Source organism: Labrus bergylta, chromosome 4 (genome assembly GCF_963930695.1).
Source record: "Labrus bergylta chromosome 4, fLabBer1.1, whole genome shotgun sequence".
NCBI classification, from domain to species: domain Eukaryota; kingdom Metazoa; phylum Chordata; class Actinopteri; order Labriformes; family Labridae; genus Labrus; species Labrus bergylta.
Window position 1 is genome coordinate 32,629,471 of NC_089198.1, and position 22,502 is coordinate 32,651,972.

At 41.3% G+C, this 22,502-nt stretch overlaps 1 protein-coding gene across 2 annotated transcripts in view; it reads right to left on the reverse strand.

The window, feature by feature from the left end:
- Window positions 1–814: 814 nt before the first annotated feature.
- The window catches only part of LOC110002260 (xenotropic and polytropic retrovirus receptor 1 homolog), a 41,650-nt gene continuing 19,962 nt past the window's right edge, over window positions 815–22,502 (reverse strand). The window contains exons 3-16 of one of the 2 annotated variants that reach the window (XM_020657842.3): window positions 19,741–19,842; window positions 19,370–19,593; window positions 18,657–18,806; window positions 17,659–17,742; window positions 16,560–16,641; window positions 15,108–15,197; window positions 14,077–14,174; window positions 13,634–13,813; window positions 13,102–13,267; window positions 12,808–13,002; window positions 10,013–10,179; window positions 9,792–9,931; window positions 8,185–8,406; window positions 815–6,184 (exon numbers count right to left, since the gene is read on the reverse strand). In XM_020657842.3, the coding sequence (XP_020513498.1) occupies window positions 6,130–6,184; window positions 8,185–8,406; window positions 9,792–9,931; window positions 10,013–10,179; window positions 12,808–13,002; window positions 13,102–13,267; window positions 13,634–13,813; window positions 14,077–14,174; window positions 15,108–15,197; window positions 16,560–16,641; window positions 17,659–17,742; window positions 18,657–18,806; window positions 19,370–19,593; window positions 19,741–19,842 (1,955 nt within the window). In that variant the 3' untranslated portion in view covers window positions 815–6,129. Of the gene's footprint in view, window positions 6,185–8,184; window positions 8,407–9,791; window positions 9,932–10,012; window positions 10,180–12,807; window positions 13,006–13,101; window positions 13,268–13,633; window positions 13,814–14,076; window positions 14,175–15,107; window positions 15,198–16,559; window positions 16,642–17,658; window positions 17,743–18,656; window positions 18,807–19,369; window positions 19,594–19,740; window positions 19,843–22,502 lie in introns of both variants that reach the window. The other variant, XM_020657841.3, reaches the window with a different exon arrangement.

Genomic DNA, 22,502 nt, shown 5'->3' on the forward strand with positions numbered 1-22,502 from the left:
CCTAGAACCGCCCATGGATAACGGCAACATACTGTAAAATCTACAGAGCTATTTCTTTTGCATATTTCAGGACAGCAGCTAGCTGAAATCTGTTGCTGACTGTTTAGGACCATCCTCTGTTTAACTCTTACATCATCCACCCTGGACTCCATAATGAACTCAGCTGCTGTGTACTGACCGCCAAATCTCCTTCACTGCCCCTCACAGGTCTTGTAAAACCATGCTCTAGAAATATGTTCTAATGTCTAACTTAAAGTCAAATCAGATATTCTTCAAATCGTCTTATTTTTGAGGGAACCTTGGACACCTTAGGACTTTCTGATTTCTGACAGCAAAGCAGAGCAGGTAATAAATATCATTTAAGCTCATTATTACATTTAACGTCTGCAGCCCTGGGAGCATCATTTGTTACAGGATATTTGGCTTTAATATAGAGAATCAAAACATGTTGAAGGTCTTCAGGGTGATTCTGTTCTGGGAGAATTACTTAACAAGACATATTTGTCCATTGAGATCTTTTCCCTGAAATCTTTAGAATACATCAAGCTGCTTTCCATACCCCCATAATGCATCTGGAACGAGTAGTGTGGCGATACACAGTTGTTATGTACTGGGAGCTTTGTTTCATATTTGATAGTGTCGGCCTGTGGCTTCTCACAGAAACACAAAAGATGGATGTTGTCTCCCTTTGAAACAAGTGTTACCCTTAGCATAGTTTAGCTTCCTGCTAACGCTTGTGACTGGTTTGATGGATATGTTTGGACAATAAAAAGGTTAAGTTGAGGAAAAACAGAATAGTGTTTGTAACAATAAATACACAAGTTTCATTTTTTATTTAGAACAGGACTTAAACTTTGGTCTAATAAGTGAAATTTTTGCTGACTTTGACACATTTTGAAGCCCCTAAATCTTAAACCAAGCACTTAGTCCCCAAACTTCCCAACTGGTGGATAGCCCGAGCAGAAGCCCTGATGGTCTAATGAAGCTGCAGACGGGTTAACATCAGGATTAGTTGAAAGCATGGGGCATCCCATGAAGACATTAAAGGTTTCTTTGTGCATCTGTAAGATACCTAAGAGGGTAACCAATCATCAGTTTACTGTATTACACTTTGGGAAGAGGAATGAGAGTTTCATAGCAATAAAACGCAGGAGCTTTCATAGATTGAATTATGAAAACTGCAGGTTCAGATTTGTCCATCAGTGTCTAAAAAAATCTCAGATTTGCTAAACTTTGGTCAAAATCTGTAATTATCTATCAATAAAAGGACAAGATCACAAATCTGACTAAAAAAATCTACTTTATGCTAACTTGTGATTTTGTTGTTGTTGACAGTTACATTGACAGTGATACAAAAGGAGGATAAATACCAGACACAATTCATTAAAGGACTTTGGAAAAGGAGGATTCACCCGTCTGTCACAGTCCCAAACATCATCAAAAAACACAACTTCTGTCGATGGTGGCCATGTTCCTCTGACACACTCAGGAAACTTAAAGTGTCATCTTGGTGCGTTATAAGTGGAAACAATGAGTAACAAAAAAAGACCACAAATAGTGAGAACCACATTATAACTTTAAGAAACAACATAGAGAGTTAACATTCACATACCTGCCTGTTAATGTTCACACCTCTCTGACTATACGTTGTGTTGTATCAGCTAAACTAACGAATCATTCGATGAGTTAGTTTCACCTTGAAGTACAGGCCGTGGTCCCTTCAGGTGTTTACTATCCCTGCTCTTTCCGGTTGCTGATAATCGAGGAAGCAATGAGAACCAGCAGTCAGATCAGCTACATTTATAAAACGGTATCGTTCAGATTATTTTGTTTGAGAGTGAATACGGTGATTATCCTGGAATATTGGAAAGAAAAACAATCAGACAAAATGTAAAAGTTTAAAGAAGTCCAAATAACCTGAATGTTATTTAGTTCAGATAACCATACCACACCAAACATGTGGCAACATGAGGCTTTACAAAAATCAAATCTCTCCTAAAGTAAAGAGTCACAACGACAAAAACCTGAAGTCCAATGAAAGATGAATCGGCTGGCTTCCTGCTGTGTGCAGAGAAAAGAGCTCAGCACATCATCAACAACTCACCATTACACTCCCGAGAACATCTGCAAAACCAGATGTGTAAGCTGAGCTAAAACACAACACTGGTTTCCATGTCCCAGTGGGAGCCAGCTCTGAGAAGAGATACAGAGTAAGACCTCAGGATCTATCCACATGACATCAAACAACTCAATTACTGTAGTTTTTATAGAGGAATGCAATAAACAAGTGACTTTAAAGATGAATCTGTTAACTAGAGTTTAAAAAATATATATTATTATATATTATATGTCCTGGGTGATGCTGCTTTCATTCTGTATGCAACAAAACTGAAGGCGTCCTAAAGGGAAAGAACACTTTGGTTTCTTCTTTCCTGTCTAAAGCAGGACTAACTGAAGTCAGACACTTTGAGCTTCTTCCTGCACAGCTCAAGACTTGTTTGTCAGCTCGCTCCTCATTTGGTCACAACATAAAGCTGAACAGTCAAATTGAACCTCTCATATCTGTTTGAAGTCTCGGTACAGGAGCAGTCTATGTTGACTCCAATCTGAAATCTTTGGATCAGTAAATATTCTGACAGGAGGGTTAAATACACAAATTAAAATCCCCTTGTTCCTCTTTTCAAATGTAAGCTATGTGAGATTCTATTGGTCATCAGAGAATATTTATGGATAAAGGTTCCCTACAGTTAAGTTTGGATGAGATGGATTTGCAGATTTTAATCGATCCCTTACATAAATTCACTTTTCAAATCCACTGAAAGCACAGAGACACAGCTGTGATTAAAAGCTGCTTTGAGCAGCTCTAAACTTCCAATGGACTTTCTTTATGTTTTTTTTAAATCATGCATCATGACCGATTTGCTTAGACAACGTCAGTGTCCAACATCGGTGTGAAACCTGAACTCTTCAGGTTTGAAGCATGAAGCATAAAGCTTGTTTGTGTATCAGTGAGAGAAAGATGGTTAAAGGTCAGCTGGAGATTTGGTGCGTTTGCGTCCACAGAACGTGAGCGCTGCCTCTCAGTCTCCTGCATGATGATCTGGATAAACACTGAAGTAAACCTAAGTGAGCGAAACAGGACGGGGAGGACTTTAGAGATGACGTTTTTCCATCTCTGCATATGAAGTTTGTATCGGTATAACATCTGCTTCAGAAACCTTAAAGCATCCTGATGAGTTTCCACGTGTCCAAAGGTCTCTCTCTCAGTGCAACAGGTAGTTGACCTCTCTTAAAGCAACATCAAATGAGTGATTTGTAATTTAATCCATTAAACTATATCCTCATTTTGTAAAGTTAATATTCTTCCTGGTATAAATTTAACATTTTATCGTCTTTCCCATCTTTTTGGTTCACAAGCTAAGTGTCCCCCCCAGGATCATCTTCATCCGGACCCCTAAGTGTGGGAACAAAGCGTAGCTAACACTGAACACAACGCACTGATCAAACCTCCAGTCAGTCCAGATTTAGTATTCCTGTGTATATTTAGTAACTTGGTATCAACTGGAACAAACTATGGAGAGCGATTGGGCCAAACTAAAGTACGAGGGGAATGGATGTACCTCCATCATGAAGCTCAGAGGAGCTACATGTCTCTTCACAGAACAAACTGTTCGGACCTGTCTCTTTGTCGGCATGTCGTAAAGCAACACTTTCTGTCATTATTTATTAGTGATGTGTTACGCTGCAGAAAGTTTTATGTTATTTCCAGCAAATTAAAACAGAAATGCTGGAAGGACTGGAATGAACGAGTGAAAAGAAAAACAGTTGATGTTAACAGAAAACAGTCAGATGACTCTCTAGCTGCCATGATGTAAGAAAAGATGAAAATACACATTTTACTAAACAATCAGGATAGAAGGGAGACACAGAGTAAGTCATGACAGTGTCTTCACCTGCTCCACTAAAAGCTCTGCTTAAATACAAACCAGCTGAGATGGTTCCAGTGCAGGAAGAAGTTTGATCTCAAATCTTACACCTATAGCTCATAGCAGGAGTCAAGCCCTCTGTGGAATACGGTTGTCATGGTGATGGTTTTGAGTAGTGGTATGACTTGGAGGATGAGGAGGAGCAGAGTGTTCAATAATAGAGTAATGTTGTAGTTGAAGATCTCACCACTGGGTGTCAGTGTTTTTATTTTCCACAGGCTGTAGATGAAGTCTGCAGATTTAAGATGATCATGATGTCATAATTTACAAACACTGTCGCTGCTGTTTCTCGATCAACGTCAGTGAACAGTAGTGATTTTCAGCCGTCAGTCTTTACAGAGACAGTATGAGCACGAGAGGCAGCGCTGTGTCAAACAAAAGCATTCAGAAAAAAATGCTCTTCACTGATTGGTCACATGAGATTAAAGGTCATTTCTGCATCAATATTTAGGTTAGTTTGTATGTTACGCTCTACGAGTTAAGATTAACCTTTCTGCTGACGTTACAAGCTTCCTGTGGGTTAGACAGAACACTTTACAGAGCTGGAGCAACAGGACACTTCTTCTTCTCTCTGGCTAAAGCTGCTGTTTTTAGAAAACACAGTAGACGGACTAAATGTGCTGAAGAATAAAATGAAACTAAAAAACTACACACACATCTTTTCAAATCATTTTGCTCAGAAAATAAAAAAACATTGGCCCTTCTCGGTTCAGATTGAAGTTGGACCAATCCGTGACAGACAGGTGACCCCCCCCCTCCCCCTCCTTCTCCTTCTCCTTCTCTTTGTCTCTTTTAAAGAACAACAATGAATCATTTATAACAAACATCTCAACACTTGGTTAGTTTTTTTTTTCAATCAAGACGTCAGGGAACAAAAATGAAAATTTCCTTCGGGACACATGAAACTCTTAAAGTTACCAAAAAGTGATCCTGTTAAACGGGTTGAAAGGTGCTCGTTAGGCCTTTTCTTACATACACACATAAATAAAGTGTCATACATTCAGCAGAACACGTCCATATGGAGGATCGTTTTTTACCACATGGAGTGATTGAGTTAAGATGATCTTCATCTAGTTGTGGAACAAAGTCAATATTTTCCTCCTCTTCAGATCCTTCTCAGCATTCCAGCTGCTGTTCACTTTGAACTTCTTTTTACTGACTATTTGATACTTTAGGAATATTTTCACTTTGGTCCGTCTCATATTTACATCTGCTGTAACAAAGAATGGCTAGCATACGTACTCAGGATGTGCGTCTTCCCTCCAGGGTCTTGAAAAGTGGACGTCCAGGAACAAAAGATCAAATCACTGTCTGCGTGCATTTCAACACACAATAGGCATTTCCCTCCGACTGAATCTATTACAAAGTGCGTGTTTGTAAAGCATGTGAGGTGCAGGTAGGCAGCTTTGTGATGATTTGAAGGGGAGAGCTTAAGAGCAGAGGAGTCAGGCGACTGATTGCTGCTACCGTGTGTTTGCAGCATATCGTTTGCCACATGAGGACGACACTACTAAACACTTTGATTTTCTAACTGGAGGAAAGGGGACATGAGGTTCATTCTGAGAACTTGAGTTTATTCAAGATGTTTCTCAAACGTTACCGGGGTAGCAGGGAGTGGAGGCGTAGAGTTATAGACAAGGAATCAAAGTTTTTGGTCCTCAATGTCAGTAGTTTAAACTTGGTCACTTCCTGTGCTGTGGATGTAGGGCACAGAGAGGGAGCAGCTTCCTGTCAGACTCATCTGCATGCGTTCCATTGGAGCTGGGAGTTTCATGCTAGGCAGAGGCTTTGAGGAGAGCCATGAACATGTCTGAGGAGTGGCTGTAGGAGGAGTCCACACTTTGTGTAACGTAGAGTTCAAGTGATGAGCCCAGCCATAAGTAGAACTGAAGGTAGGAGCAGGAGTTTGGTGGTAATGTTTGCTGTGTTATTTGTTCAAAAGATCATCGCTCTTCATTTGTAAAAGTTCTGAACCCCATGGGAGGCTCAAGCATTGGAAGAGTGATTACATTAGGCATGAGAGCTCAAAACTCGTCTTTGATTTGAAGTTCAACGCCCAACGCGCAGGGTCATTTCTCAGTTAGGAGGTAGAGTTTCCTCCTTTGAACAAATTCTGGACCCAGGCGATGGGCGTGGCCTGATGTCAGGAGTCATCGTCCGTGTCCTCTATCAACACCTTGGTGTCACGGGTCTTGGACCTGAGGGAAGAAAAACAAGGAGTGTTTACAGCAATGTCTCAACATCAAATATCCTTTTCTGATAGAACAGGGACTTCAAACCAACAGCTATAAAAACATTTAAACTTATGTTGAGCCCTTATATGGAAGCAACTAGTGATCAGAATTCAAATAATAAAGCTAATTTGAAAATGAAAATCCATTAACAGAAATGTTTTTCAAGTTTCAGAATATGGGTGTATTATTTGACTCAAAAATGTATTTGACTCTAATTTGCATTTTAGTTTTCAACTTCAAAAATGCACATTCTTTGACTAAATTAAAATGAAGAAGAAAATTACTTTTTCATTTGAAAAAGATCATTTTAAAATGAAAATACAGTAACAGAAACATGTTTTAATTTTCAGAATATAGGTGCATTATTTGACCTTTAAAATGAATATTCAGTCATCCAGTTTGCATTATACTTTTACTCTCTATGTATGCATATTGTATGACATCATTCAAATGAAAACTAAAAGGTCTTTGGCTTTTCGTTTTCAAACTTGCCGTGCTAAAAAGTGATCATAATTCAAGCATACAATTCTGAGTTTTTAAACTTTATACTCTCATTATTTAAAAAACAGTCTGTTAAAGAAAACGCTGGGTCTGCACCTTGAGTGAGTGAGAGAGAGAGAGAGAGAGAGAGAGAGAGAGAGAGAGAGAGAGAGAGAGAGAGAGGGAGGGAGAGAGAGGGAGAGAGAGGGAGAGAGAGGGAGAGAGAGAAAGGAGAAAGAGAGAGAGAGGAGAGAGGGAGACAGAGAGAGAGAGAGAGGGAGATAGAGAGAGAGAAACAGAGAGAGAGAGAGAGCAGTCTTGGACGAGCGAGCGTGAGGGAGTGTGCCGTTACTCAGAAGAAAAACAAATGTTCAATTGATCATCAGTTTGAATGTAAGTTAGTTTAGCAGTGAAGAGTGTGAACAGTGCAGCCTGCAGCCTCTGTGAGCAGACGCTGTTCAAACAGCTCCAACATGTGTCAGCTTCTCGTCACTCTCACTGCTCATAGGACTCTTCTGTGGGAACCTTCGCTGTGACCTTAAAGTGTAAATTGTTCTATGAGCTGTACAACACAGATTTGTTTCCGTCTATATTTTTGGGGTTGTACACATTTCTTCATCAGGATCTCATTCAACCGGGCTCAACAAAAACAAAGAATCCTTTAAAATAACGCTGATGTTACATCTATGGGTCAAATAAAAAGAATGCATTAGTTATCTTAAAACCAATCACATCATCCGGCTCAACCTGGTTACATGAAAAGAACAGGCTGTGAGAGTGGGTCAAGATGTCACTAAATTTCCCAGCTGGGATGAATAAAGTACATCTTATATCTTAAATACACTTATCAAAACAACATACTTTGTGTTCAGTACAGGATATCTAGAGTTTGAGCCCCTCCCATGAGTCAAGTGGTCGGTTAGGCTGTAACAGACTTTGAACTTTGTCAGACCAATTGAATATGGTTGGATGTGTTTGATGTGGTATCGATTGTTTCAACATTTCAGACCACAACTTTCTTTTTGATTTTGTCTTTAGCAGGATTTTCATCAGCTTGTGAGCCATGGAGGCTCTGACAAAGGCCACCTGAGAGACATTTGAGCAGGGCCTTCATTTAGTGCTTCAACCAGTTTAAATCACAGGGTGGAAGAGATCTGTGTATAAACAATTTCTTCTTTTTTGGGGGGCTAGAAGTGACTGTGGATGGATATACATGCCGACTGATCAATCACTTGGAGGCACACCTTTAAGTACACCACACCTTCAGTTTGATTTCAAATACAATCCATTCAGAGTGAAATGGAGGGAAATCAAAATAAAACAAAAAGTTATCAAGACCATCAAAATGTTTAGTGAGGTAATGAGCACTCCACTTCCACTCAACTAGACTGTTACCTTCAGTACCGTCCTGTCACAAGGAGTGCCAGTGTGAAGCAGTTCTATTGTAAAGTATGTTGTTTGCATCAGGTACTGTGAACACTCACTGTGAGGCCAGTCTCGGCCTGCGTAGGCTCATGCTGTAGCTCCGCTTCCAGCTCTTCTTGCCCTGGCGGTTCCGGACTCCGTCCTCCTGGTCCATCATCTGTTCCAGCAGGGTCTGGTCATCAGCGTTGAGTGGAGCCACGCTGATGTCTCGGACGGCCCGGAACTCACCACAGTTATTCAAGTGTTCATTCTCCAATCGAAAGAAGTTCCACACAAAACGTCTGCGGAGGAAAAAGACATGCTAGTGGATAACATTTCTCTACGTTCTCACACACACCTTCATCCTTTTCAGATGTTTCCCGTCCGGAGCCGAGTTACTAAGGATGGAGGCATCTTGCATACTAACTATCTCCACTGAGATTCAGAACCGTGACAGGGCAGCAAAGCATAATGTAGCCTCACCATTGTGTCCTACAATCTGCTAAAGTTCAGGAGAATTTTAGATTTTGGTATTTCGATGTGTATTTCATACACATTTTCAACCTCCGTTCTTCAAAAGCCAACCTCCTATCTCCCCCTCTTAAAACCAAGCACTGAACCTGGGGGGACAGAGCCTTCTCCATAGCTGCCCCCTCCCTCTGGAACTCACTCCCTACACACATTCAACACTGCACCGACCCTCCTACTTTCAAATCACTGATCAAAACTCACCTCTTCAAACAAGCTTTTAATGTATGATTTAGATGTAGTTCCTGTTTTCTGTAGTTTTACCTTTATTGTTGTTATCTTTATGATTTGTGTGTAATGTTGCAATGTCTGTTAGTCTGTCCTTACTGTGCTGATCTTTCTGTTTTTAACTATTGTACAGTGTCTTTGAGGTTTTGAAAAGCGCTTATAAATAAAATGTATTATTATTATTATATTATATTTAGGCAGATGAAATAAACATCGACCTGACTCGAACTCTACGTCCTGATTTAACGCGCACAGTCTGGGCTCTCAGGTTGTGCTCAACAATTGGACTATACAGTGTGAGCACATCATTCATGAGCTTTGGTTTGTTCATCTTATCCACTACAGGTGTGATAGATTACCTTCACCACAACATTTATACAACCACAGTGTACGCCGAGCCCTTAGACGATGAGAAACAGAACGCTGTCCTCCATGAGAAGTCCAATCATGAGAGGATTCAGAGCTGAAAAGTTGTTGTTTTTATCTTGACATTTGTAGTTTCGTGTCATCAAACAACATCACTAAATGTTGCTCGCTTGTGTAAGGGAACAGAATGATTCATGATTTCATGGACTGGTGATTAGCATCTCTACTAAGAACAGTGTGATTTCCTTTATGCAGTCGTCTGCTGTTGATATTTGATTCTACTGTGTGTCTCACACTTGTCAATCAGCTGCCTAACTATGAGCTAATAGGCTGCTGAAACATGGGACACACCTTAAGCTCATAGAGTCACAGCTCAGATCACACTGCTGCAGGTCTAAAACATAGTGCTCTTGTTGTAAATGTTTCATCTGAATTGGCCTTAACATTAAAAATAAAAAAAAGTTTCCAGTTTTGTGCTGGAAAATAATTCAGCTTTAGACAAAATCAAAAGACGTAGAAAGGGAAGATCAAAAGAGAAAAAGGAGAGAAAACTCAATGTGTTTACCGAAAGACCTCCATTGGGGCCAGGACAGTCGCCAGTATGTCAGAGATGCCGTGCAGACCAGTGACTGTGCTGAGGGAGACGGTCAGAGTCCATGAGAAACGTAAAAGCACATCCTCTACTATGGCACTGTAGTAATAGGCCTGGAGAGAGAGAGAGACAGAGTGAGAAGATTACACAACACATTAGAAGCTCATGTTGAAAACAACAGGTGTTTCAAATACCTTATGTGGGTACACGATCTCCTCCCTCAAGAAGGTGTTCTCTCCTGCGTTGCGGTCAAAAAGGCCCCAGTCCATCTTTAAATCCCAGACCAGTGTGTAACACGAGCTGACCAATAAACAGCTGACATACAGGTATAAGAAGATCTGGGTGTCCGCATGGTTTTCAGCTAAGAGGGGGAGAGAAAGAGCAAAGTGTGAAATGAGATCAGCTGAAGATGTTGGCATAGTAAGGCATAAATAAGATGGAAAATATTCATTTAAAGCTCCCATTGATGAATCACTTACATGAAGAAGCAGTGTTAATCTTCACACCATTTTCTAATTTAGTCATAGTCTCCTGATGAAAATGTCCTTTATATTTAGTCAGATATTAGTCATTTGTTATTGATTTAATTTAGTCAATTATTCACTGACTAAAATTACACATCATTTTAGTTGAAGAAAATAGAAGATATGTTCGTCAACAAAATCAGACTCAAGCTTTTATTTTGATTAGCAGAAGCTCCAGGGGGCGGGGCTTCACGGACCTGCAGGCAACACACACACACCTTTGATGAAGTCTGCTATGGTTTACAATGATTTTAGAACAGCTGAGGGGGGTACGTGATAATCCTCACTTGTAATGTAGTTTTTGTTTCGTCACATTTTCGTCAATTAGACGATGAAGTAATATTATTTATCAAATCGTCAAATAGCGGAGTTTCATCTCGTCATTGTCATAGTTGACTAATTTAAAAAGACCTTCTTCAACAAATATTTTAGTCATTTATTTTGTTGACGAGATTAAAGCTGAAGGAGTCAAACACTCAGACTTTAATCAAATCTGTCATCCTGGTTTTACTTTGATTTCTGACGATAGGAGAAGCTCTTCTAATGCATGAAGACTGAACAGAAAATAATTATCACTACATTTTAGAAAACGTGGTGTTGGGCCACGCAGGCTTAGGACAGTCAAACAATGGACTTGGGCCTGCACCCCTGTGGGAAGCCTCATTTGAGTGAGTCACTGAGATCACAAAGAGGCCTAAAAGGACTCTTTATCCCAGAATCCCCTGCAGTACTTCACACCTACGTGTGACGTAAAGGGGGGACCGGAACCTGAGGGAGACCCAACAGGAAGGAGGCCAGGTGACAAAACTCTGACACTTCCATTGCTCTCTCTCTCTTTCCACACGCTGACTTCAAGTGTTCGAAGACACAAGCTCACCTCCTGTTCTCTGTAACAATCTTCCTTTGTTTTAAGTTTTGGCACGCAGGTAATCCGCGGCCGGCAGTGTTCTGAATTCCGATTGTCCAGTGAACGCATCTCAGTTTCCCGGAGAGCGTCAGACTATAACAGATTATCAGAAAGATAACGGTCTTATTCCGTCCTGCAACAAAAGGACATCAACGGACATCTTTCCACTCGACGGAGAACCAACGAAGCCGCTCTCGCCGTAAGGGACTCTCGCCGCCATCAGACGCCTCTGCACCAGGACGGACAGAAGATCTGTTCCATCGCCGGAATCTTTCCCTTTCACCAATCGCAGGCAAAGCGATTCACAAGTGAGGCTTAATTAGGTCTGGGCAGAATTAGCTTTAGAGAGTGTTTTTAACAATTGTTTGATTGATGCAGAAACTGTCATTTTTATCTTTGTTGGACCGCTGCGTCCTGAGTTTATCTGTTTAAAACTCTTGTTGTTGTTTCGGACCGCTGCGTCCTATATGTGTTTAGCGTAACAGCGTTATAACCGGGTATTACTCTTCTGATCAGAAAGGCCAGTGTAAGCCGTATTAAGTTGAATTCGGCTATTGGTTTGTTTCTGTGAATGAAGGGAATTACTCCGAGTTGTGGCGCGGGATTCAGACTGTGATCCGGCCTCTTCAGGCACGCATTTCTCTTTTCTCGTCTTTTCTCCCCCTTCTACGAACATACACACACACATATTCCTGTGTAAACGCACATCTGGAGACTAACTCCACCACCGCGCCATTACACACATGCACGCAAAACCAATATCAAACCAGCAGCATAAGGAAGCTGCAGTTTTAATATGAGACGCATCCCCCTCCATCGGTTCTTTTATGGGAGGGACGTACAGTCACCGGACTTCTCTCTCTCTTTTTCTCACGTGCTTCTCCCTCGTTCTCTCTCCCGTGTGTGCGGTGACTTCATGGTTTATTCATAAAAAGGTCCAAGACTTACCTACTTACTGGGTGGCCATAAATAAACCTGTGTGGCCTGCCCTGGTATTGTCTATGTGTGGGAAACACTGAATCAGAATAACTTTACACAGCAGGGATAATTAGAGACACGGGTCTGTTTTTAAGTGAAGGTGTATTTCATAATTGAGCTGTACTTGCCTCTGTAGGTCAGTTGAACAGATATGGATGTTTTAATCATTTGAATCCCCACCTTTAAATGAGCCGACAGTTTAGATAAGAGGTAAGGCACCTCAGCTCACAGCCACTCATGATAACCTGCAGCTGTCAAACACTGATTTAATGAACATGAGGAAGCTTTATTTAGTGGTTTGAATATTTTTTAAAGGGACTTGGTGGATGCTTCGCCTGAACCCTGAAGGGTCAACTTGAGACTCTTTTAGTGTTTAACAGCCTGACATTCAGTTCCTCCTGCACTGCTCTTTGTACAATTATGCTGCTAAATAACAAATGCAAAAGCAAAAGACAACATGTAGACACCCGAGTCGTCTTCTAGGCTGAAGATTCAAGTCATTGAAATGACAGGGCGTAGTGCCCTCTGTCAGTGAATACAAAAAAAAACAACATGTGCTTAGTCTGAGCATCCATTCTACCTTTGTGTGTGCTGTACAGGGCAGCGAAAGTGACAGCGAAGAAGGAAGTGGAGTATTTCCCAGCGTTAACCAGGTGAGGGAAGGCCCGCTTGGTATCACGGTAACGCCGCAGACACTGGACGAATCGGAACCAAGCAGGAAGACACTGGATCACCGCACGGACGCCATAGGAGTATGAATTACACACATCTTTACCTGCTGAAAATGACATAAAGACAGCATGGTGTGTCATCATAAGTCTGCCTTATCCAACACAAAACCCCCCCGCAGAGTGTTTCTTTGATTCTGTTTCACCTGCACTGTTAATGAGGCCGTCGTGTTTTTTCCAGTCCAGTTCAAAACTGTAGAAACAGATCATGTACTCCAGATCCATCAGAACCACCACCAGAGAGTTGAGCTGGTCAGCGAGCCAGAAGTCTGCAAAGCCAACCCGATGAAACGGAGCCGTCACCACTCGAAACTACAAGAGATAGTCACAGAGAAGACAGTGTCAAAGAGTCTGTAGCAATGTGTCTTCAACATGTCAAAGGTCAGCTATGATAAGCATGCTCGGTCAATGAGGAACACATCGTTGACTCAATTCAAGAGTGGGTTCAAATATAACAAATAATGCTGCTCCACACAAAACACTCTGTACATGAAATCATAACACACCCTGAAAACTCAAAGGCACTTTCTGTTTTTATCACCAGTAGAGTGAGGGCTCTGATCTGTTAACGTGCAAGCCCAAATAAATATGAATATAAGGACGCTCTGCAGACATCAGGGGCTGCTTCCTCACATCACCGACAGAAAAACAGAACGTAGATTTAATTTGTGATAATACCAGGAGTTTGAGCAGCCAGAAGCGCGACTTGTAGTAGCAGGTCTTGAAGGGGTTGATGAAGAAGAGGAAGAAGAGGCCGTAGAGAGCCAGCGGGTTGGCCTGCATCGGTACCAGGATGTTGTGACTGAACAGACAGCACAGCAGGCTGACGCACCAAAGCACTCCCAACAAACCTGCAATCTGCACACACACACGCACGCACGCATGCACACGCACACACAACATGTTAGCAAGTTCTGCTTCAGGAGTCATCAGAGAATCTTTGAGTGAAGAGAGTCTCTTCAAATACAAACAGATAAACATCATGTTAACTCGATCAGCTCCTTTTTAAATAGTCACATGAATGTTTTTAACGTTCACGTTTTCCCACTTTTCATTTTGAACTTTAGTCACGTGCAGTTTGTTGTCTTTGTTAGGCAGCATGTTTGCTCGTGTACACTCACCTCAAACAGATGCTGGTGGGACAGGTTGTTTCTCGGGTTGAGCTCGAATATGAGAACGTGGTTAACTCCAGCCTGTCTCCAGCCATAAGTGTTGATGCCTGAGAGTTAAATCACCACAACATTTTGAGCCTTCTTACATATTTGTCAACAAGGATTGTTTGAAAGAACACTCTAAATAAACATAAACATGTATAAAACATAATGTTAAAGCGTCATTTATCTATAAACATTACACAGAAAGGCATTTACAAATCTATGAACATAAAAATTTGAGGAGAAATGACATCAGTTATATTTAGAAAAGAAGTTCAGGTCAGTGGCTTCCTAATGTTTACTGTATAACAGGTTACTGACAATAACAAATATGATACATTAAGTAAATGGTAAACAGACTCTTTTCTAGTCTTCTGACTACTCAGCACTTTCACACTGCAGGTCACACCTACACATTCACACACTGATGGTAGAGGCTGCTGAGTAAAGAGTCCATCAGTATTAACTCATCCATTCACACACATTCACACACTGATGGTAGAGGCTGCTGAGTAAAGAGTCCATCAGTATTAACTCATCCATTCACACACATTCACACACTGATGGTAGAGGCTGCTGAGTAAAGAGTCCATCAGTATTAACTCATCCATTCATACACATTCACACACTGATGGTAGAGGCTGCTGAGTAAAGAGTCCATCAGTATTAACTCATCCATTCATACACATTCACACACTGATGGTAGAGGCTGCTACTACCGACTCAACCCCTGAGCCACAGCCGCCTCTTGTATCTGGCTGGATCTGGCTCTTTGGTTTCAAATGTGGATGCCTTTTGGTCATGTAGCTTAACAAGAGGGATGCAGAAGTGTTTCTTTATTATGACATCCACATATTGGAGGTAGGGACACGGTGTGTGTGTGTGTGTGTGTGTGTGTGTGTGTGTGTGTGTGTGTGTGTGTGTGTGTGTGTGTGTGTGTGTGTGTGTGTGTGTGTGTGTGTGTGTGTGTGTGTGTGTGTGTGCGCACGTGTATTTACCTAAAAGGAAGAGAAACTCTATTAAAAGGAAGCCTCCTCTGTAGATCCTGACCATGGGCCACACATTATCCTGCTTGATTACCACAGCTCCTGGTGACAGAGAAGATGGAGGGAGAAAAAGAGAGAGAGAGAGAGATGTTTGATGAACAATAGACAAAAGAAAATCACACATGTGCAGAACCATGGGGCATCAACAGCAGACTCCTCTTCATAATGTATTTATACTTAACAGGGCAGCCAATGTTTGTTTGTTTTTTGCTGTTATCAGAAATGTCCTTCCTGTTTGCCTGCTGTACAGCGTTCATGCCTCTAATGCTGCATGAAAATCATGTTCAATGAAGCTGTTAAGATGATCAAAAGTTCACACTGAATTTTCTCATTTTTGTAACATTAAATATCAGTCACAACATGATTGGTACATTGAGATTTTAATCAAATTAGTCCATGACTGCATTTTAAACCCACTGAATGAGTGGAACAGATTCAAGCCTCTGGATTACGTTTTTATTTTGACATTTAAAAGAAGAAAGAAATCTAAAATGCCAATTCCTTCATTTTAATTGTAATCAAACCAATCTCAAAGAAATGTAGTGATTAAGGCCGTGTTCACACTGCCAGCGCCTTTTTTTACAAACAACCCTATGGAAAAAGGAAACAGGAAAAAGAATGACGCCTTTTTAAGAAGTGGACGCTTTTTCAAATGTGCTGCGACGTCAAGATGAAGTGTTGGAAATAATCAAAAATAGCACTCACACTTAATCCCATGTTTTTTGTTTTTGTTTTTTTAAATAGGACTTGTAAGTGGTTCAAACTTGTCTCTCTACAGTCTACAGCAGTAAATAGACTTCTTTCTTGTCAGTACTCTGGCCACAATTTCAAACAGGGGCACCATTCATAGTGTGAAGTATCCTCACTCTTGATCACTACAACACCATAGGAAATCTGAATGTTTCCTTAAAGTGACGTCTGACTTGTATGGTCATGGCCGTCTTTGTTTTTCAGGAGAGAGCATATTTAGAAAGAGGGTGAAGCTGTCATGACATAGTGGGTTAATCAGATAGATGACGGCTGTATTGCCCACAGAATGGAGTCATGCAGTACTCAGGTTTGGATTCAAACTGTTGCTCTTTGTGGACTGACTTGGTCTTGAAACCAGCCCTAAAGTTAACATTGTGCAAACTGCAGTTTCTTGACTTGGTGTTTTTGTTTTTAAGTCCTGAATGTTACTGCTTGGCTGTGACTAATGCTGGTAAGAATATTATCAGTATATTTTCAGCCTGGAAAGATTGTTCTGTCGTATTTTAGTAAGTAAAAAAACGGAGTCACGAGATGATTCAAAGTTTCAGACCTCTTCATGTTACAATCATTTTTAGAATTCAGCAGGTTGTTCGCATTGAACAAGTCTATTTGAGACACGTGTGTGTGTTTAAGTGTGTGTCTTGTGCGTGTTACCTGTAATAACCACAGTGACTACAAGGACGAGAAACACTCCGCAGTAAAGCCCGACTCTAAAGGTGGTCCAGGCAGGCGCAGGCTGAGGGGGGACAGACAGTCAATCAGTCAACACCAAAAAGTACGATTCAGTGAACACATTTCAAAAGAAGTAAAGTGATATTTAGATATAAACAATGCCAACTTCATTGATGTCATTAAAAAAATCAAAAAACCAGAAGCCTTTTGGCTTTAAGATGAATCCCTGAACTTTAGTACAAATAATATACACTACCTCAAACCTGTTTGAGAATTCAAGTCCGCACAGCGCCACAACCAAGTTCAGTCATCACTACACCTTAGTATTTTTACACTGAATCCTCAGCAGCCTTATACAGGTGGTGTCTAGTGTATGATTGAACACAGCGTTATGGCATCAGGGAAGCATGAGACAAACAATGTGTAAGACTGTCTGTGTATTACACACACTCAGATATGCACACACACCCACACACTCTGCTGTCTAGCTTCTGTTATTACAATGCTAGCTCAGGGCACAACAACTTTCCCCCTGATGAGCCTCTGTGCTTTTTAAAATCACAGACTCCACAGGCTCGATTGGAAGAAAAACTTAAAAAAACAAAGCAACAAAAGTGTTGTGCTTATTAATCTTTGAAAAAAAAGACAACAGAGGGGGTAGGAATATGTCCTGTAGCTCTATCCAGACAACATTTCACCCCCCTCTGATGTCTCACCTTCAGTGTCATGGAGGCACAACGGGGGGACGAAGTAAGCCCACCTCTGTGCCACGCTGGGTAGCAACAGAGGCGTTACAGGGGAGAGACGGGATTGGCTGAGCCATCCGGGGGGGAACAGAGCTGTGTGTGTGCTTGTCTGAGTGTTTCTGAAGCTCCCAATGCGTATATGCACATTGAGCTTCCCCAACAAAGTAACGCAATGTGAAATCAAACGACAGAGGAGCTCCATTATGGCGCTGTTGCGGAACTGCAATCTGAAAAAGGCTTGTGAGTTCTTCAGATAATGTTACATATAAAACATTTCAGTGTTGTGCAGCTCCTAACTGTGTGTGTGTGTGTGTGTGTGCATGTGTGTGTCTGACCTGTGCCGCTCCCAGGGGAGGTACCCTCAGCCTCTTCATGGCCCTCTGCCGGTCTCCACCTTCCAACTCTGTTGTGACCAGTGCCTAAGAGACAGGGGGAGGGTAGGGGGGGTTTCTTAATGTGACTTCCTGACTCTACATTTTCAACCTTCTAAAATGATCTTGAACATAGGAGAATTCTGGTAATGACACATGGGCTGTTCTATTCAATACTTTTTGGGTTTAAATGAGCAGGAAGATTTGATTTGATCCAGAGTCCTGCACGGGTCCAATTCTACAGACCGCAGGATAAAACGCACAAAACATCTAGATCATTTCAGGATTGCTCAGGACATTCTCCCGACCTGGCTGTTCTCACAACGGGAGACTATCGCTGTCAGACAGGAGGGGGGGTCTCCCGACGTAAGACGTGACTTAAAAAAGAGGACAGTGTCCTTTATATGACGCTATAATGATAATATTTGCCTTCATATCAATGTTACATGTAGTTCAATGGAATCAGAATCTGAACTAAAGAGTGGAGAAGAACATACTGGAGAACAGGAAACATAATGCAGCAGTTAAATGACGTGCACAGAGATCATAGTGGTAGTGGGCATACAGTCACTGCAATGCCTCCAGTCACAGGTTACAAACGTCACTCCCCCTCCTATTGGCCCGAGCTGAATTATCCGGAGTATATCCTGCTGCATTCTCACATCAGTCCACTCTGACTTGCTGCGGAAAAAGTACTAGGGGGCTGGCAGGAGAAACTCCGGGTGAAGTCCGAGTGAAAGATTCAGCTGTTTTTGTTTTAGACATACTTTTCATAATTATCCCAGAAAGTTAAATATGAAACATTGCAGCTTATTTAACAGCTGCATGGTGTAGACCACAAACTATGTAGAAATACAGCCAGGTAAAACTAAAAATGTAGGGATTACCCCTTAACTACAATAAAGCTCACAAGCTTTGATGAAATGAACCATGTTTTCATGAAAATCTAAAAGAGTGTGCACCTCCGTCTCAGAGATGAGCTGTGTGATCTTCTTGCACGTGTAAAATGGGGCAACTTCAACATGAGCAACCCTCCAGTCAGCCCCCCTCGACGTCTCCAAAATCTTATCATGCTTCTTCAAGATCTTCCTGAAGCCTGTGAAGTTCAGATTCTGCAGAGACACAGAAGGAGAAAAGACAGATTTTACACATGCAGAGCGTTTTGTCCTTTAACTAGATGTTATTTGTGTTGTATGGTTGTTATCTTTTTATGATTTCATGCTCTCTGTGCATGGAGTACCCTCAGGGCAATACAGGTCACATTCATTCTGCGTTGACTAATAAAGTTGGGCTACAGAGTGGCTACATGTGCAACCCGTCCCATAGTGGATTGTAAGTTCTCTACTTTCGAGGGACTGTTAACAGAAAGTCTTAGATAGAAAAAGATCCTGATACCTGTCGACAACTTTCACAATGAATGACTAAAATATGACTGTCTACATTTCTGCTGTTCCTTAAACTGAACACATTCTGATCTGTAGACCTAAAAACGGAGGTACATGAGTGATGAACTTTTAAACCATTAGATCTACTCAAGAGCCTTGCTGATATTTCCAGACCTATCTGTATATTTTACAGGCGTCGAGAGCAGAGTACAAATACTGTCAGTAGAAGGTTATATGAGAATATATGTGTAGAAATAGTTCTCCTGTTGGGATGTGTGTGAATGTGTAACCTGATAGTTCTGCAACAGAATAAGGCTGAGGTAGAACTCAGAGAAGGCCAGCTGGAGGTCCTTTATGTTTCTGTGTTTGCATCGCTCCTGCTGTGACAGGGCGAACACCGTCTTCCTCTTCCTAAGGCCCCGCTCGTTAGCCCAGGTCTCCCTTTGGGCGTCAAGCGATGACTGCAGCTCGTTCTGCAGTGTGGCGAATCGGCGCTGAGCCTCAGCGAGCTTTTCTGGAAGAATAAGCATAGACACGATAGAAAGGCAGTTTTAAAAAAAGCCATGCAAGAGACAAAGAGCACAACATGATGTGAGCTATAGCTTCATGACTGAGTTCTTACTGTGTGTAAAACAGCATTGTTATCAGTCATAGCCGTTACCTGAGTAGAAGGTGTTGATCTTGGCAAGTTCTTTTTCACATGCCTGGAAGAATTTCTCCTCAAACTTGGCATAGTACCTCTTAACTGTATCCTCATCTGTGACTGCAAGAAGAGAGAAGTTGTTACCTTAGTGCACACTCAAAAGAAAGTGAAGACTAATTACCTCACAGCATTCATTAAAACACTTTACAGGAGGAGAAGAAGAAAGGGAAGGACAAGAGGACAGCAAGTAAAGCAATAATGAACAGAAGGTTGTGATTGTAAGTATAATATGCAACACCGTTTAGGGAGAAAAGCCTTGCACTGTCCTGCTTTGACCAGCAGATGGAGCAGTGAGACAATAGCAGGGCATCGAGATTCAACCAATGTCACCATCTAGAAAGGTTGATCATTTAAACTTTGTCTTTTGATTGGAAGTAAAGATGTTTTAGTTTGTGTATCTGTGTCTGAAATGATTAATGCACTTCTGTTATTTTAGTGACACTTCTGCTGTAAAGGTTTCTTCTTGACTACAGCTTCACGAATACACGGTGCAGTGGAAGTGTTACACATAAAATATAATATTCTTTGAGCAGCTTTTATTATTGAAACATATTTTTTAGAAAGAAAAAAAAGATTCAAGATTCATCAACTACCTGAGATAGTTCACAGAAGCTCCAAATTTGGTGTATTTAATTGTTAATTATTTTGTATTTCCAAACGTATGAGGCCATCAGCCATTGATTAAGTGGAGAACATCTCTGTTCCTCTACCTGTCTGTCCTGACAACCAAACACTCTGCAGACAGACACACAAGTGAATGCACCTATCATGGCGTCTCCTGTTTCATGTAGGCTTACTTGAGTCCTTGAGTTTATAAAAGCTTGTAAGTGCAACGGGTTGGTGCTGACGTCACTTGGTAACACATTGGTTTCTATATGCTATGTCATTCCTCCTCAAGTGGCTCACTGACTTTTATGAAAACAGAATCATGCATGTTTAGCTGTTTCCTTAAAACTTACAAAAACGTACACTGATGAAGAAAGTCAACAGAGCAAACAAATAATGTTCCAGGGAGAGAAACACAAAGAGGCAGGGTGTGTGTGTGTGTGTGTGTGTGTGTGTGTGTCATAAGAGATCAGAGGTGAAGGTGTATATGTGTGCACAGGGTCAATTAAAGTGAAGTGTGTTCATACACAACAACAAGATTTGAGGCTCTTTTGATGAGAACAGGAGAACATTTAGAAAAGTAACATGAATGTTGGGAGGAAAAACAACTGAATCTATATATATATATATATAACAATATTTTTTTATAGGGCCTAATCATTGTTTTCAAAAACATCCATAAAAAGTCACATGACATCATTTATGTGTGTCTCACAAGAACACGATCCTGTCATTTTAATCGTCTTTGATGCTTGAGATCAGAAGCTTGGGCAGATTTGTGTAAACTTTAATTAAACAGTGGATATGGAGAACCTGTGTGTCCAACCACAAACTTGTTGTCACGTCAATAACAACCAAACAACAGGCAGGGCAGGTGGTTTGGAGCCGGACTCGGCACACTCAGTGATTCACTGTGTTTCAGACGGGCTGCTTTTAAACAAGACACCAAATTAACTAAATTGGAGGGCCGGGACCACTCCCTCTCCCTCTCTCTCCCACACCAGTGCACAAACACACAAACAGTCGCCACAGGCAGACTACAGTAATCTCCTTATCCCTTTTTGGACTTATTCTACTCTTTTCTCATCGTGTCTCGGCTCACTACATCATGATTATTATCATTATGACCATTATGACATGTCTGTCTCTGTGATAGGCTATACTTTTCTGTTCACAATTGATGTTTTTTAGGTCCATTTTTCAGCAACATCATGCGTTACTCTCACACATTGGACAAACAGTGCAGAGGTGTGCATCAGTTTAAGAGACAATACTTTGTTAAACAGAGGAGCTGATAAGTCACTCACACAGAGAGGACTATACAAAGATGGAGTCCATGGTGCAATGTGGAGGAATGAGTGGAATGACACAAGCCTAATTATGTGCACGGAGATCGTAGTGGTCGCATGCAGACACTTTATGCACCATGCAGCAGTAACAGAATATAAACGTCACCCTCCCTCCTATTAGCTCAATCTGAATTCACCGGAGAATAACCTGCGGCGCTCTAACATCAGCTCACTTGGAAGTGCTGCGGAAAAAATACTAGGGGTCTGGCAGGAGAAACTTCGGGTGAAGTCCAAACAAATAAATTCAGCTGTTCACATATAAAGCCCCCTCCGGGTAATCTCCTGAGCTTTTTAGAGGATTTCCGTGTGTGTGAAAAGGGTTTTAGAAATTTAAATTGCAGAAAAAATGGGTTGATCTGGAAGGTATAAAGGACTTAACCTAACTTTGTTAACTTTGCTAACATCTACCTGAAGAGCTAACATCTAACTGAAGAGCTAACATCTACCTGAAGAGCTAACATCTACCTGAAGAGCTAACATCTAACTGAAGAGCTAAGATCTACATGAAGAGCTAACATCTACATGAAGAGCTAACAACTACCTGAAGAGCTAAGATCTACATGAAGAGCTAAGATCTACATGAAGAGCTAACATCTACCTGAAGAGCTAAGATCTACATGAAGAGCTAAGATCTACATGAAGAGCTAACATCTACCTGAAGAGCTAACATCTACCTGAAGAGCTAAGATCTACATGAAGAGCTAACATCTACCTGAAGAGCTAACATCTACCTGAAGAGCTAACATCTACATGAAGAGCTAACAT